The 14,725-nt window shown below is 39.2% G+C and overlaps 1 protein-coding gene across 2 annotated transcripts in view; it reads left to right on the top strand.

Moving 5' to 3' along the window:
* The window catches only part of Mapk1 (mitogen-activated protein kinase 1), a 67,084-nt gene that overhangs the window by 32,580 nt on the left and 19,779 nt on the right, over positions 1-14,725 (top strand). For both annotated transcript variants that reach the window (XM_005370010.2, XM_005370009.2), the window contains exons 2-6: positions 2,728-2,910; positions 4,403-4,592; positions 10,631-10,747; positions 13,522-13,636; positions 13,879-14,010. In XM_005370010.2, the coding sequence (XP_005370067.1) occupies positions 2,728-2,910; positions 4,403-4,592; positions 10,631-10,747; positions 13,522-13,636; positions 13,879-14,010 (737 nt within the window). The remainder of the gene's footprint in view (positions 1-2,727; positions 2,911-4,402; positions 4,593-10,630; positions 10,748-13,521; positions 13,637-13,878; positions 14,011-14,725) is intronic.

Here is a 14,725-nt window from a genome sequence, read left to right as displayed (position 1 = left end):
GGCAGAGGCAGGCGGATCTCTGTGAGTTCGAGACCAGCCTGGTCTACAAGAGCAAGTTCCAGGACAGGCTCCAAAACCACAGAGAAACCCTGTCTTGAAAAACCAAAAAAAAAAAAAATATTAAGTAAATGACTGCCCCCCAAAAAAGATAGTAATATTGAAAAATTTGAACCATCCTGAAATTGAAAGTGAAATATTTATTGCTTCTGTTCAGAATATTTAGTTGTGTCTTTAGGATAGCTTGGGAAAAACTAAAGTCCTATCATGGCTGTGAAAGTATTTTTGTTTTGTTTTGTTTTTTTGTTTTACATTTTTTATTGATATTTATTGAGCTCTACATTTTTCTCTGCTCCCCTCCCTGCCTCTCCCCTACCCCCCTTCAGCCCTCCCCAAGGTCCCCATGCTCCCAATTTACTCAGTAGATCTTGTTTTTTTCTACTTCCCATATAGATTAGATCCGTGTATGTCTCTTTGAGTCCTCATTTTTTGTCTAGGTTCTCTGGGATTGTGATTTGTAGGCTGATTTTCTTTGCTTTATGTTTAAAAACCACCTATGAGTGAGTACATGTGATAATTGTCTTTCTGTGTCTGTGCTACCTCACTCAAAATAATGTTATCTAGCTCCATCCATTTTCCTGCAAAATTAAAGCTGTCGTTATTTTTTTCTGCTGTGTAGTAAAGTACTTCATTGTATAAATGTACCATTGTATAAATGTACCACATTTTTCTTATCCATTCTTCAATCGAGGGGCATTTAGGTTGTTTCCAGGCTCTGGCTATGACAAACAAAGTTGCTATGAACATAGTTGAGCACATGTCTTTGTGGTACGATTGAGCCTCCTTTGGGTATATACCCAAAAGTGGTATTGTGGGTCTTAAGGAAGGCTGTTTCCTAATTTTTGAAAAATCGCCATACTGATACCTAAAACGGCTGTACCAATTTGCATTCCCACCAGCAACGCAGAAGTGTTCCCTTTTCCCCACAAGCTCTCTAGCATAAGTTGTCATCAGTGTTTTTGATCTTGGCCATTCTTACAGGTGTAAGATGGAATCTCAGAGTTGTTTTGATTTGCATTTCTCTGATGACTAAGGATGTTGAACATTTCTTTAAGTGTCTTTCAGCCATTTTATATTCTTCTGTTGAGAGTTCTCTGTTTAGGTCTGTACTCCATTTTTTTTTAATTATGTGATCTTTTGTTGTCCAATTTCTTGAGTTCTTTGTATATTTTGATGATCAGACCTCTGATGTGGGGTTAGTGAAGATCTTTTCCCATTCTGTAGGCTGTCTTTGCTTTACAGAAGCTTTTCTGTTTCAGGAGGTCCCATTTATTAATTGTTTCTCTCAGTGTCTGTGCTGCTGGGGTTCTATTTAGGAAGTGGTTCCCTGTGCCAATGCGTTAAAGTATACTTCTCACTTTCTCTTCTATAAGGTTCAGTGTGGCTGGCTTTATGTTGAGGTGTTTGATCCATTTGGACTTGAGTTTTGTGCATGGTGATAGATATGGGTCTATTTTCATTCTTCTATATGTTGATATCCAGTTATGCCAACACCACTTGTTAAATGTGCTTTCTTTTTTTCATTTGATATTTTTTGTTTCTTTATCAAAGATCAGGTGTTCGAAGATGTGTGGATTGATATTTGGGTCTTCTATTCGGTTCCATTGGTCCTCCTGTCTGTTCTTATGCCAGTACCAGGCTGTTTTCAGTACTGTAGCTCTGTAGTAGAGTTTGAAGTCAGGGATTGTGATGCCTCCAGAAGTTTTTTTTGGCTATCCTGGGTTTTTTGCTTTTCCATATGAAGGTTCTTTCGAGGTCTTTGAAGAATTTTGCTGGGATTTTACTGGGCATTGCGTTGAATCCCTGAAAGTATTTTTAGAAGATTACTTTGTAGGTTTTATTACAGAATTACTCCAGTATTATGATTTAGTTTCTTGAAAGCAATAACAACAAAAATAGTCCTGTTTTGTTCACAAAAGTTGATAATTGGGCTAGAGAGATCCCTTGGTGGTTAAGAGTACTTGCTGTTATTGCAGAACTTCCAGGTTCCATTCCCAGTAGCCAGATGCAGCTCTCAACTGTCTGTAACTCCATTTCAGAAAGGTCTAATGCGCTTTCTAGCCTCCTCAGGTACTGTATACTTGTGCTCCGTCATATATGGAGAAAAGCATCTATATACACAAAATAAAAATAAGCAAAAAATTCTTTTAAGAAAAAAATAGGTTGAGGTTGATAAAGGAGACAAGCATCCATATATACAAAGTAAAAATAAACAAATCTTTTAAAAAAAATGAGGCTGAGATTGATCAAAGATAGTTAAGCTTTCCAAATCTGGTTTTTAGTGGCAAACCTGTTGGTTGATTTTGTGATGTTTCTGCTGAGTCAGGGAATTCAATGCAACTGTCAATAGTTGTTTTGGAGGCAGAATTGTTCTAACAAAATGTATCTGCTATTTAAGAAAATGGGAAAATGTGCTGATTTTTGTTGTTGTTGTTCATTTGTCTTGTGGGTTTTGTTTTGTGTCCTGTTTATGGAAATGAACATTCATCTTGTGAGTAGTAGCTCCTAGGTGTCAGTCAGCATCTGCTGCCTGCTTTACCTTCAAGTACCAGTACAGATGTTAAAACTTTAATACTTTACAGGTTTGTATTCCTTCTGCCAAAAAATTCTGTGAGCTGTTTTTAATACTGTCTTCTCACTCACAGCACCTTTTTAAATTTTTATTTTTAGCTCTGCCTATGATAATCTCAACAAAGTTCGAGTTGCTATCAAGAAAATCAGTCCTTTTGAGCACCAGACGTACTGCCAGAGAACCCTAAGAGAGATAAAAATCCTACTGCGCTTCAGACATGAGAATATCATTGGCATCAATGACATCATCCGGGCACCAACCATTGAGCAAATGAAAGATGTGTATCCTTTTCTAACATTAGCCGCTGCTGCTGCTGCTTGATCACTTTGTGGACTAAATAACTGGAATCAAGGAAGAGTACATTAAAAGCATTCTTTTAATCACTCTGCCCATACACATATAGCATGCTAAGAGGAGAGATTGTAATCTGTTTGTACTTACTTTAGTGTTTAAAGCATTTTACTCTTTTCTCCATTTTATCAGTTTTTGGTAACTAATTTTAGTTATGTTTTAGGTGAGTCCAGTGTTTTCTGTATCAGTCTATAACAATTTTCTTTAATTTTAGTTTTGGAAAATCTTAGGTGTTGTCATTTCCAGCCCTGTTGTGCTTGTTATAATAGTGAAAAGGGAAACAAGCAAACATTCACATGAGGAAGTGGGTACACCTGCTGGATCAGTGCCTTCCAGACAGTCCTAGTCTGCTCCTCTTTCAGCCTCAACTTCCTGTCTTTAAAATGGGTAAACTGGGCCTCCTGGTCTTTTAAGCCCAGATCAGCTCTGACACACGTAATTGCATTACATTACATGTATTACATTGGAGGTCAAGACTGCTCTAGAAGATCCCCTTGTAGTCTGCACCACTAGGGAATGGCAGCTCCATGTCTCCAGTCAGATTTTTCCACTTTTAAACAGCTCTGTTAGCAGGTGGTGTGGTATTTTAAGTGAAATGCCTCCTGCTGCCCCCACTTGTTAGTCTTGGTTTACCTTTTGTCATGGAGCCTCTTGTAGATGACAAGTTTGGTTTGGTTTAATAAGTTTTGGGTTTTTCAAGACTGTTTCTCTGTGTGGCCTCATCTGTCCTGGAGCTCTGTAGACCAGGCTGGCCTTGAACTTAGAGATTCGCCTGCCTCTTTCTCCACCAAGAGCTGGGTGGCACCACTGCACACCACAGTATAATTTTTAGAAGAAATGATATGTCTTAGTTGAAATTTCAGGTGCTTAAGTAGTAGCTATGCAGCAAAGGAAGAAGAAAAATCCAGCATCATCCCCTTTTTCACACTGCTTCCCTTAGTCTTATATATATATCAGAATTTAACAGTAGCGTAATAAGGAAGAAGGGCAGAGATTGGACTTGGACTCAGAGGCAATGTCATTTCTAGGTCTGTGAAGATAATGGTGCAGGAAGTAAAGAAAACAAGTGTCATTGCACATTGCTTCTGGGCCAAAGAGATGAATGTTGATATTGACCACCACGCTCTAAGCTTTGAAGGCAGTTGGCTGATAATGGACAATTTTGGAAAGGAGGGAAGTTGAGACTTCAAGATTGGCCAATATTCTGTTTCAAGTCTCAGTTTAGGCCCACATAGGGCAGAGATGATGTATATTCTCTTCCATGAGAGTGTACCCATGTTCTCTTCAGTTTCTCCTTCCCATTGATGACCTTGCTGTATCGGAAGCTGTATGGGAAAGGGATTAAGAGAAGTTGAATTTGTTTTTGGTGCTTTGCTTAAGTATGACCAACTGTTGGATGTTTTACCTTAACCTGTCAAACAGATATATAGTACAGGACCTCATGGAGACAGATCTCTACAAGCTCTTGAAGACACAACACCTCAGCAATGACCATATCTGCTATTTTCTTTATCAGATCCTGAGAGGATTGAAATATATCCATTCAGCTAACGTTCTGCATCGTGACCTCAAGCCTTCCAACCTCCTATTGAACACCACTTGTGATCTCAAGGTCAGCTAAGTCAATGACTTTTTTTTTTTTTTTTTTTTTGGTTTTTCGAGACAGGGTTTCTCTGTAGCTTTGGTGCCTGTCCCGGAACTAGCTCTGTAGACCAGGCTGGCCTCGAACTCCCAGAGATCCACGTGCCTCTGCCTCCTGAGTGCTGGGATTAAAGGCGTGCGCCACCACCGCCCGGCTAAATCGATCACTCTTAAGAATGACACATACTTTTAAAAACAACTTGTGTTTGAGGTATTGTTATTTATATTCAAAACTACCAGAAACACAATATTGTATAACAAAAACACAAGTACACAGTATCAGTCTTGTTCCTTCTTTAACCCACTCTTCTTTTCCAGAGATAGTAGCCACTGTAGCAAGTTAGTAGCCGTTACGTGAGTGTGTATGCTTACATATTTTATATATAGTGTCATGTGCATTGTTTTTGTTTTTTAATCCTTTGTATCAAGAAAATAAAGCAAGGTTCATGGTATTATACAGCTTCTCGCTGAGATGAATATAATCTTAAGTGTTCAATAATGTCAGGAATGTTCACATATGCCTCAAATCCCAGCACTAGGAGGCAGAAGCTAACAGATCTTTGGAAGTTTAAGGTCCGCCTGGTGTATATGACATGTTCCAGGCTGGCAAGGAAAGAAGAAGAAAGATATGATAGCAAACATTGACAAAGATGTAACTGGAGATTTCTCGTCATGCCTGGTCCCACAGCTGCTTTAAAATAATCTCTCAGTGGTGTAATATTCATTACATACTATTTGGCCTGTTTGCTCAGGCTTATTATTAACTAGCTCTTGCAACTTAAATTAACCCATCTATTAGTTTATATTTCATCATGAGACTTGTGACTTATTACTTCACATCTTGTTTCTCCAGCAGCTGCTGGTGTCTCCCTCTACTCAGCCTTTTTTTTCCCCCTGTATTCAGTTTGGCTTTCCCACCTAGCTATATTCTGCCTTGCCATAGACCAAAGCAGCTTTATTCATCAATCAGTAAAAGCAACATATTAACAGCATACAGGAGGGCATCTCACATCACAAAAAGTTTTTTTGAATATGTACCTTAGAAAATTAAAATAATGTGTCCACACAAAAACTTGTGCATAGGTATTCATGGTAGTGTGAACATTGTCACTGAGAAATGTAAACAATCCAAATGTCCAGGTAATTGTGGATAATATGTGGTAGATCTATATAGAGTTTATAGTTGAGAGCATTAGGGGAGACAGTACTAATTCATTAAAGTTTTTTTATGTTCTTAATTGTTTGAGGTTGCATAACTCTGTAGCTGTAATATTAAAAACTATAGTATAGTATACTTTAACTGTGTAGAATATTCCAGTAAAGAAATTTTTAAAATATATGTAGATGTGTAGGAATAATAATTTCTTGAGTTTTCAGTTAAATGAACATTCTTATGTAAAGCTTTGTTAGATAGGCCAAACCAAGATGCTGAATATCTGCCCCTGAAAGTGGAAAACTGAGAGATGGAAACCTAGCAGACAATATATAATTAATAGCATACGCTGCATCTTTCCATAGAAAATAATATTCATTTACAAAGGAAGATGGCAATGTCCATGTTAGCCCTCCAAGATGGAACCGGCTTTTATTATTGAGGGGCTCTGTTGGACATAGAGTTTCATAAGCAGGAAGACCAGAGGAATAAAAGTCAAAAGCAATGGATGAGTTAAGAAAAGTACTACACTTGAAAAAAATCAAAAAAAAAAAAAAAAAGTACTACAGCCGGGCGGTGGCGCACGCTTTTAATCCCAGCACTCGGGAGGCAGAGGCAGGCGGATCTCTGGGAGTTTGAGCTAGTTCCAGGACAGGCACCAAAGCTACAGAGAAACCCTGTCTCGAAAAACCAAAAAAGAAAAGTACTACATCCTTTTCCGTTTGGGGCAGCACTGGGGATTGGGCAGTCACTGATAAGCAAGAGAGATCGGCTGAAAATGAGATATGGACAACCTTTATCTAAAGTTTGCTTTTTATTGTTACTTTGAGACATGGTCTCACTGTGTAGCTCAGGCTAAGATAATAGATTTATACCGCCCCGCCCAGCAAGGTATAGTTGGGCCCGATCCCAAACTCTCCATTCTCCTGCCTCATTCTCTTCAGCTTTTTATTATTGGCATGCTCCACCATAGCTAGCTAGCTTCACTCATTTTTTTTTTTTTAATTTTTTTTTTTTTAATTTTGAGACAGGGTTTCTCCGTAGCTTTTGGTTCCTGTCCTGGAACTAGCTCTTGTAGACCAGGCTGGCCTCGAACTCACAGAGATCCGCCTGCCTCTGCCTTCCAAGTGCTGGGATTAAAGGCATGCGCCACCACCACCCGGCTCTTTACTCATATTTTTAAGGTGTGTATCTGGAGTATATCATTCATACGGAGAGCATTTCATTCCTAAAATGAGTGTAGTTTTTCCACTGAGATTCTTATTTGCCACAGCAAGCATATGCATGCCGAATAGGCTGTCCGGTAGTATATTTATATGCCATATGAGAGGTGAGTCACCTACTCAAGCTCTAGAGTACGTCAAGTAGTACCGCATTGTGGAGCTTCATGATGATCCTTTGTTTCTCAGGTCCACAGAAACACATAAGGGGTTTAAAAACTATTTACAGCTTCTGTTGGCACATTTTCTGTGGGACAAAAAAATGGAAAATAAGGTCATTGTTTGCAAAACAGAACTCGCAGAGTTATCAGTAAGCATTACCATAGCCTGTTTGATTGCAGTTACACCTGTAAAGAAAAATACAAAATGAAACATGTTTTTATGAACATTTACATAGTTCAAAAGGTGGTCAGATGGGAATGCTGAAATTTATAGGGCCTTTTATGATTCTTGGCTGTACTAGTTGTCTGGCTTCTTTTATAGAGTTAGTTACTCTGAGATTACTAGGGCTTTATCTGTAGCTGTGATAGATTTGTTTGGATTTTGTTGTTGTTATTTTATTACTTTGCTGATTTGGTTCGTCTTCAGTAGTGTGATATTAAGAAAACTTCGTGGCCAGACATGGTGTTCCATACCTTTAATCACAGCACTCGAGAGGCAGAGGCAGGCAGATCTTAATGAGTTCAAGGCCAGCCTGATCTACAGAGTGAGTTCTAGCTACACAGAGAAACCCTGTCCTGAAAGAAAAGAGGGAAGGAAGAGGAGGGGGATGTTTGTGGCTGGACTGAGTGGTGAGCTTTGCTTGAAGGTGAATCATAAAATGAAGCATTTAGCTCTGCAAAAGAGAAAACTATGAGTCACACATGTTGAAAAGTTTAAATCACTCAGAAATGGATGTATTGGTAGTAGTCTACCATAGAAAGTGGCTAAGACATGGAAAAAAATCATTTATTCATTGCTTTTTTTGTTTGTTTGAGTTTTAACTACCACGGTACCTCGTGCTGGAAACCCTTCATGTAAGGAATTGGTTGATAGGACTTTTTTTTGAGACTGCATCTCACTGTGTTGCTCTGGCTGTCCTGGAACTCACTATGTAAATGGGGCTCACAGAGCCTCCTAAGTGCTAGGACTCGTGTTCTGCTACACCTAGTGGTAGAAAGACTCTTAAGGAAACACATAGAATGGAAACAATGAAAGCCTCAAGATAATTCAGACAGAAGTTGGAACTTAATTGTATTCTTCCTCGAAAGTGATAGCTGGGGGCTGGTGAAATGGCTCAGGTGGATAAAAGCGCTGCTCAAGCCTGACAGCCTGAATTTGATCCCTGTATTGAACAGTGAAAGGAGATAATCAACTCCTAAAAGTTATCTTCTGACCTCTATATACACACACCATAGCACAGGCACATCTTCATACAGACACATAACAGTGAAAATAACAGCTGGATTAGAAATGTAACTCATTGGTAGAGTGCTTTGATAGCCTGTATGGGAACCAGTCACCATCAGGGTTATAATCTCATTGGCCAGCAAGTTGTCTTTTAAAGGAGGCTCAGGCACAGGAGGTTTTGTATGCCAGGTAGAGAGACTGGAGTGGGCATTCCCTGTGGAATTCCCAATTCCCACAGGAGTTCCTCACTCTCTGCCCTTCATGAGAACCCATAGGAGAAGTAGCCTGCAGGAGAGTTAGCAAGTTGTCTACTTCTTTTGATAACATTCAGTAAAATAAATGTGCTGCTTCTTGGATGTTGTACTTGAAGTAAACAAGAGGCTCTTTGAGAACAAAGGCCTACACAGTGATCTAGAGGAAGATATTTGTGCAGTGGGTAGGGGCTCTTTGCTTATCTTTCTCAATTACTGATAACACTCTGTGGGCTGTCTAAACAGAGATGGAGGTCCAAATTGCTATGTCCTATATCTTTTAGACTTGCTTTTCCTTTGTTGTCCTATATTTATAGCCAAAGTTCTGGCCCTTGGATTTTCTTGTTCTCTCTCTCTCTCTCTCTCTCTCTCTCTCTCTCTCTCTCTCTCTCATTAAACTAATTTTCTTGGATCTCAAAATTCTCTGGCAAAATTTTGGTCAAATTGTTTTTATTAAAAAGTACCAGTTTTGAAAACGAATAATTTAAAAATGCTATGGGCCACAGAACATTCACCTTTTCTTGTGGGGGTTTTACAAGGTATTTGTTATCATTAACTAGTCTTTTACTGTTGAACTTAAGTGCCAGCCCTTGTTTTTTAGCTGACTTAATACAATGAAGCCTCCATATTAATCTGTTTTCCAAATAGTCTTGTACTGTACTGTGTCCCATCTGTTAACTTGTCTCTTTCTTGCATTGGTTTCCTGAGGACCAGATATTTTTATTTATATTGACCTAAGTAGAGTATTCTTGCATTTTATATGCTTTGGGGTCTATAAGGAAGCCCACCTAAGTAGCATCACAGTGTTTAGACAGCTGGATGATGAGAGCCTTGGGAGGTGCTCCTGGGAGTCAGCATGTGAGAAGCTGGTTGCCATACGTACAGAGCAGTGGTGAACAACAGGATGGCCCAGTGATAAAGCCAGATGAGCTGCGTTTGCTATCTGGACTCACATGATTGGAGCGAATCAACGTGAAAGTCATCTCTGACCACCACCTATGACACATGCATACAGTACATAAATGAACATCAGAACGAGTGGTTTCTCTTCAGTACATGAAAGCTGAAAAACTGTCAGGATTGACTATGTGAAAAGTAAGGAAGTGAGAAGAATTTTTGGAAATGAAACAAGCAAAAAAATATCTTTTTAAGGCCAGAAATAGAGGAGTTTGAGAAGTAGGGCAGGGCAGACAGATTAAGGAGCAAATCATCAGTGATTCTGTAAGCTACAGTGGCATGGAGAGGAAAGGGACTCTAGGTGGGTTTGGTGATTTGCTGATTTTATTTCTGTACATTGTAATATGCGGATACCCAAGGAGGCCAGAATAAAGTCTCAGATTAGATCCCTTGTAATTTATAGGCAACTATGAGACACTTAGTGTGGATATTACTCTGCAAGAGTAATCTATGGTTTTTTCACTATCGAAAAACACATCTCGGGGCTGGAGAGATGGCTCAGAGGTTAAGAGCACTGCCTGCTCTTCCAAAGGTCCTGAGTTCAATTCCCAGCAACCACATGATGGCTCACAACCATCTGTAATGGGGTCTGGTGCCCTCTTCTGGCCTGCAGGCATACACACAGACAGAATATTGTATACATAATAAATAAATACTTTTTAAAAAGGAGGAAATCAGTTGTTTGGTTTTAAAAAAAAAAAACAAACAAAACATCTCTCTAGCCCCCCTAAAGTGGCTTTTCTCAGGCCACCTAAGTGAGAGTGCTATGCACTTACACTAGCTGACAGTGATGAAATCCAAACATGTCAGATTATGACCTAATAAATTATCATTCAGCCTGTTTCCTCACCTCTAGCATGTGTCTTGTCATCACTTCAGAATAATGAGTTTGTACTTTCCAGAAAGGTGTCTAACATAGTATTGGTAGCATACACTTGTTTGTTATTCATGTCATTGCTCCTGTCTTTTTATTTTCTTAGTGTTTTGATATTAGCTCTTTGGTGTCTCTAAAAAGGTATCCCACTTTTTTCTCCCTTAGATCTGTGACTTTGGCCTTGCCCGTGTTGCAGATCCGGATCATGATCACACAGGGTTCTTGACAGAGTATGTAGCCACACGTTGGTACAGAGCTCCAGAAATTATGTTGAATTCCAAGGTAAGAAAAAAAACTATAGCTATAAACCTTGGTCTTCATCCTTCAGTCTGCTATATCTGGCCACAGCCAGAATGCTGTCTTAGTCTTTCTCAGAATTAACTTTTGGGCCTTAGGTATACCAACTTCATTCATCGTAACCATAAATGTCTGTGCCCTCCCTTATCTGCAGTACTGAGGCATTACCTATAGCTGCTTCCACACCTGCTTTTATGTTGTTACAGTTCTAGTAATTCTTGTTTTTGTATGTTCCAGAGCTGTTTGTCCTACAAACTTCAGTTTGCCTGATAATGAAGAATTTCTCTTCAGCAAAATTACTGGTTGTGGAAAAAAATAGGAACCACTGTGGACTCTTGAAATTACAGGGTAGATAGTTGTATTTCAAAATGAAGCCCTTCCTCCTCTTCACTGAGTTGCTGTGAAGAGTAGATACAGGTCTTCCAAACTCTGCTAACAAAACCTGGATCTTGGAAGTCAGGCAATATAGCACAACACTCAGGAGGCAGAAGCTGGCAAACCTCTGAGTTCATGGTCTCAAGTTCAATCTGGTCTCCAGAGCGAGTTCCAGGATAGCCAGGGCTACACAGAGAAACCCTGTCTCAAGAAATAAAAATCCAGCAATCTGGACCGTGGTAATATGTGGTAGCACATACCTTTGTTTCTGGCATTTAGGAGGTAGGGTAGGCTGATCTCTATGACTCAGCATAGCAAGTTTTAGGATAGCCTAGGCTACATAGAGATCTCTCAAAAAACCAGAAAAGGGAGGAATGGGGAGGGTGGAGCAGGGAGAAGCAGGCAGACATAATCCCAGCTCTCAGGAGCAAAGGTAGAATTGCCGCAAGTTTAAGGCCAGCCTGGACTATTAAGACCTTGTCACAAATAACAAACAAACATGACTGGGAAAAAAAATGAAGTATGTATGCATTTTTTCTTAGAAATATAAGCCAGTAGGCAAACTTGAGGGCTGTTTAAGGTGTTGAGATTCCTTCCATTTGGGTTTGTTGGGTTTTTCTGGTAGGCTTTTTGGTTTTGTTGTTATGTGTCTATGAGTACACATGTGTAGTGCCCAAAGATGCCAGAAGGCATTGGGTCCTTAGGCTGAATTATAGGCAGTGGTATGAGCTACCCAATATGGCTGTGAACCAGTCACGGCATCTTAGCACAGCAAATACTTGCTCTAACCCATGCTATTGGTGAAGCATGTGGTACCATCTCAGGACTTGACTTCTATGTCATGCGTTTAATGTGTATGCACAGAAACGATGCTAACTTCAGTATATTAGAAGGCAAAGCTACTTGTACTGATGACAGGTGATGCTCATGAGCAGTTTCTGGGTCATTTCGAGAACACTGCAGTTAATAGTAATTGGAGGGAAAAGAGTTGTGAGGTTTTCTTTTCATCAAACTCTCAAATGCTTTTCTTACTCTCCTTTTGTGGTAACATAACTGTCTTCCCTTTTGTGTTTTGGTGTTCTTTATTATTTATTCTCTTGAGTTATAATCTATTCTGTCTGGGATGTAGACCTCTCCCCAGCACCCTTGGACAGTTTCCTGCTGTTCTCTGACATCGGCTGCACTAGACTAGACTGTCTTACATACACCCTCTGCCCCAGACCTGGAACAGCCATTTCTCTCAGGAACCCAGATTTCTCTTAATTTGTATGTGTTATTGTTTAGGGTTTTCATTGTTCCCTTTATTTAGCTTTGGCCCAGAGCAATGGGTATTTTAAACTACAAGAGTTTCAGAAAGAATTACTTAGAATTCTACCTGTTGTATTGTTACTTCAGGGACCAAGTCCCTGGTTCTCTAGTTTCCCAAATCAACTCATTCTTCAGTTTGACTGGTTGACTCCTTTTCCCTCTTTGTTGTATATATTTCTCTTTCCATTTATTTCTGTACCTAACATTTTCTATGAAATTCAGCTTGTTTTTCTTATAGAATCATCTTACACTATTGTTAACAATAAAATAAAGCAATTACATGATTTTTAACAACTTTAAAAAGAAAATTTATACCTAAGAAACAATAGAGAAGGTGAGAATGTTGGCGCCAACACTACCACTAGAGATGGAGCTTTTCTCAGCCTGATTGATATTAATATTTTTATTCTTTATAAAATGGATAAAATTATTCTAAAAATATAGCAGTGTCCCTATAAGTTTATTTATAACGTCATAAAGACGAGTTAAGTGACATAAACTGAGTATTACTACCCCACCCCCTACCCCGATTTCTTTGGAGTGGGGTTGGAGGTGTTTTTTGCTTTTACTTTTTTTAATATTTATTTATTATGAGTACAATATTCTCAGTATTCTGTCTGCTTGTATGCCTGCAGTCCAGAAGAGGGCATCAGACCTCATTACAGATGGTTGTGAGCCACCATGTGGTTGCTGGGAATTGAACTCAGGACCTTTGGAAGAGCAGGCAATGCTCTTAACCTCTGACCCATCTCTCCAGCCCTTGCTTTTACTTTTTAAGTGTTTCTCTGTGTAGTCCTGACTGTCCCAGAGCTCACTCTGTAGACCAAGCTGGCCTTGAACTCACAGAGATCCTCCTGCCACTGCCTCCTGGGTGCTAGAATCAAAGGCGTACACTACCGCTCTCCAGCAGCATTTCTGAAAGCCAAATTATTGTGTTTTATTCTCTGTGTGTTTTGAAATGGGAGTCCCAAAGATGTTCAGACTCTGGTCTACCACATGGTTATCAGATAAGATTTTATTGTGTTCTTATGGACACCACAGTTTATTACTTTGTCTTCTCTCCTTTTCTGTTACAGGGTTATACCAAGTCCATTGATATTTGGTCTGTGGGTTGCATCCTGGCAGAGATGCTCTCCAATAGGCCTATCTTCCCAGGAAAACATTACCTTGACCAGCTGAACCACATCCTGGGTAAGTTCTTGAGCATGGTTACATGAGACTCACTATAGATGTTGCGTTGTTGATGGTAATGATTTGTTTTGTTTTAATCTTCTCCAATTTAAAAATATTAAGATCTTTTTGTGAAAACTTGTAATGAGGGGTGATTGGCATGGTAAGAAGACATTAAGTGCAGAGTCCTTTCTGTGCTGTAGCTGGTGTAGTAGTTATTTGTTCTTACCTTGACAATTAACAGTTAATATTCTGTCTGATAGGTATTCTTGGATCTCCATCACAGGAAGATCTGAATTGTATTATAAATTTAAAAGCTAGAAACTACTTGCTTTCTCTCCCGCACAAAAACAAGGTGCCGTGGAACAGGCTATTCCCAAACGCTGACTCCAAAGGTAAATCTGACTTTAGTGATAATGTTTTTCTGTTTACATTCTCCTATGTGCAGATATCTAGTTTGGTCAGCACCATTTGTTGAAGATGTTTTGTTTTTTCAGTGTATAATTCTGACTTCTTTCTCAAAAATCAGATTTCCATAGGTGTGTGGATTTAAGTCTGGGTCTTTGATTTGATCCCGTTTAGAGCTTGAAATAAGAGATTGTGTGTGCTATCTCAGGAAGTTTTTATTTTATTTTTTTACTTATTTTTTTAATCCCTTTTAAAAATTGATTTCTCTACATTTTTCTCTGCTCCCCTCCCTGCCTCTCCCCCTCCCCTTAGTCATCCCCCAAGGTCCCCATGCTCCAAATTTACTTAAGAGATCTTGTCTTTTTCTACTTCCCATGTACATTAGATCTATGTAATTCTCTCTTAGTGTCCTCATTGTTGTGATAATTTTTTTCTTAAGCTTAGCTTTAGGTTTGCTTATTAGGCTCCAACCTGAAATCTCAGCAAATTAACTTGTAACTATTTAGAATTCTTTATTTAGAAAGTGATGGACTGGAAAGATGTTTCCTTGGATAAGATTGTGGACCACTCTTGTAAAGAACCTGATAGTTTTTTATATCAGTCTCTATGCCAAATGGTGTTGACATTGTTAGAACTAACTACTAGAGTGCTCTTTCTCTTTTCCCTCCCTCCCTCTCTTCTTCCCCCCCTCTTCCTCCCCCC

This window comes from Microtus ochrogaster, unplaced genomic scaffold, assembly GCF_000317375.1.
Source record: "Microtus ochrogaster isolate Prairie Vole_2 unplaced genomic scaffold, MicOch1.0 UNK68, whole genome shotgun sequence".
Classification (NCBI taxonomy): Eukaryota; Metazoa; Chordata; class Mammalia; order Rodentia; family Cricetidae; genus Microtus; species Microtus ochrogaster.
This window is presented reverse-complemented; position numbering and strand designations above follow the sequence as displayed.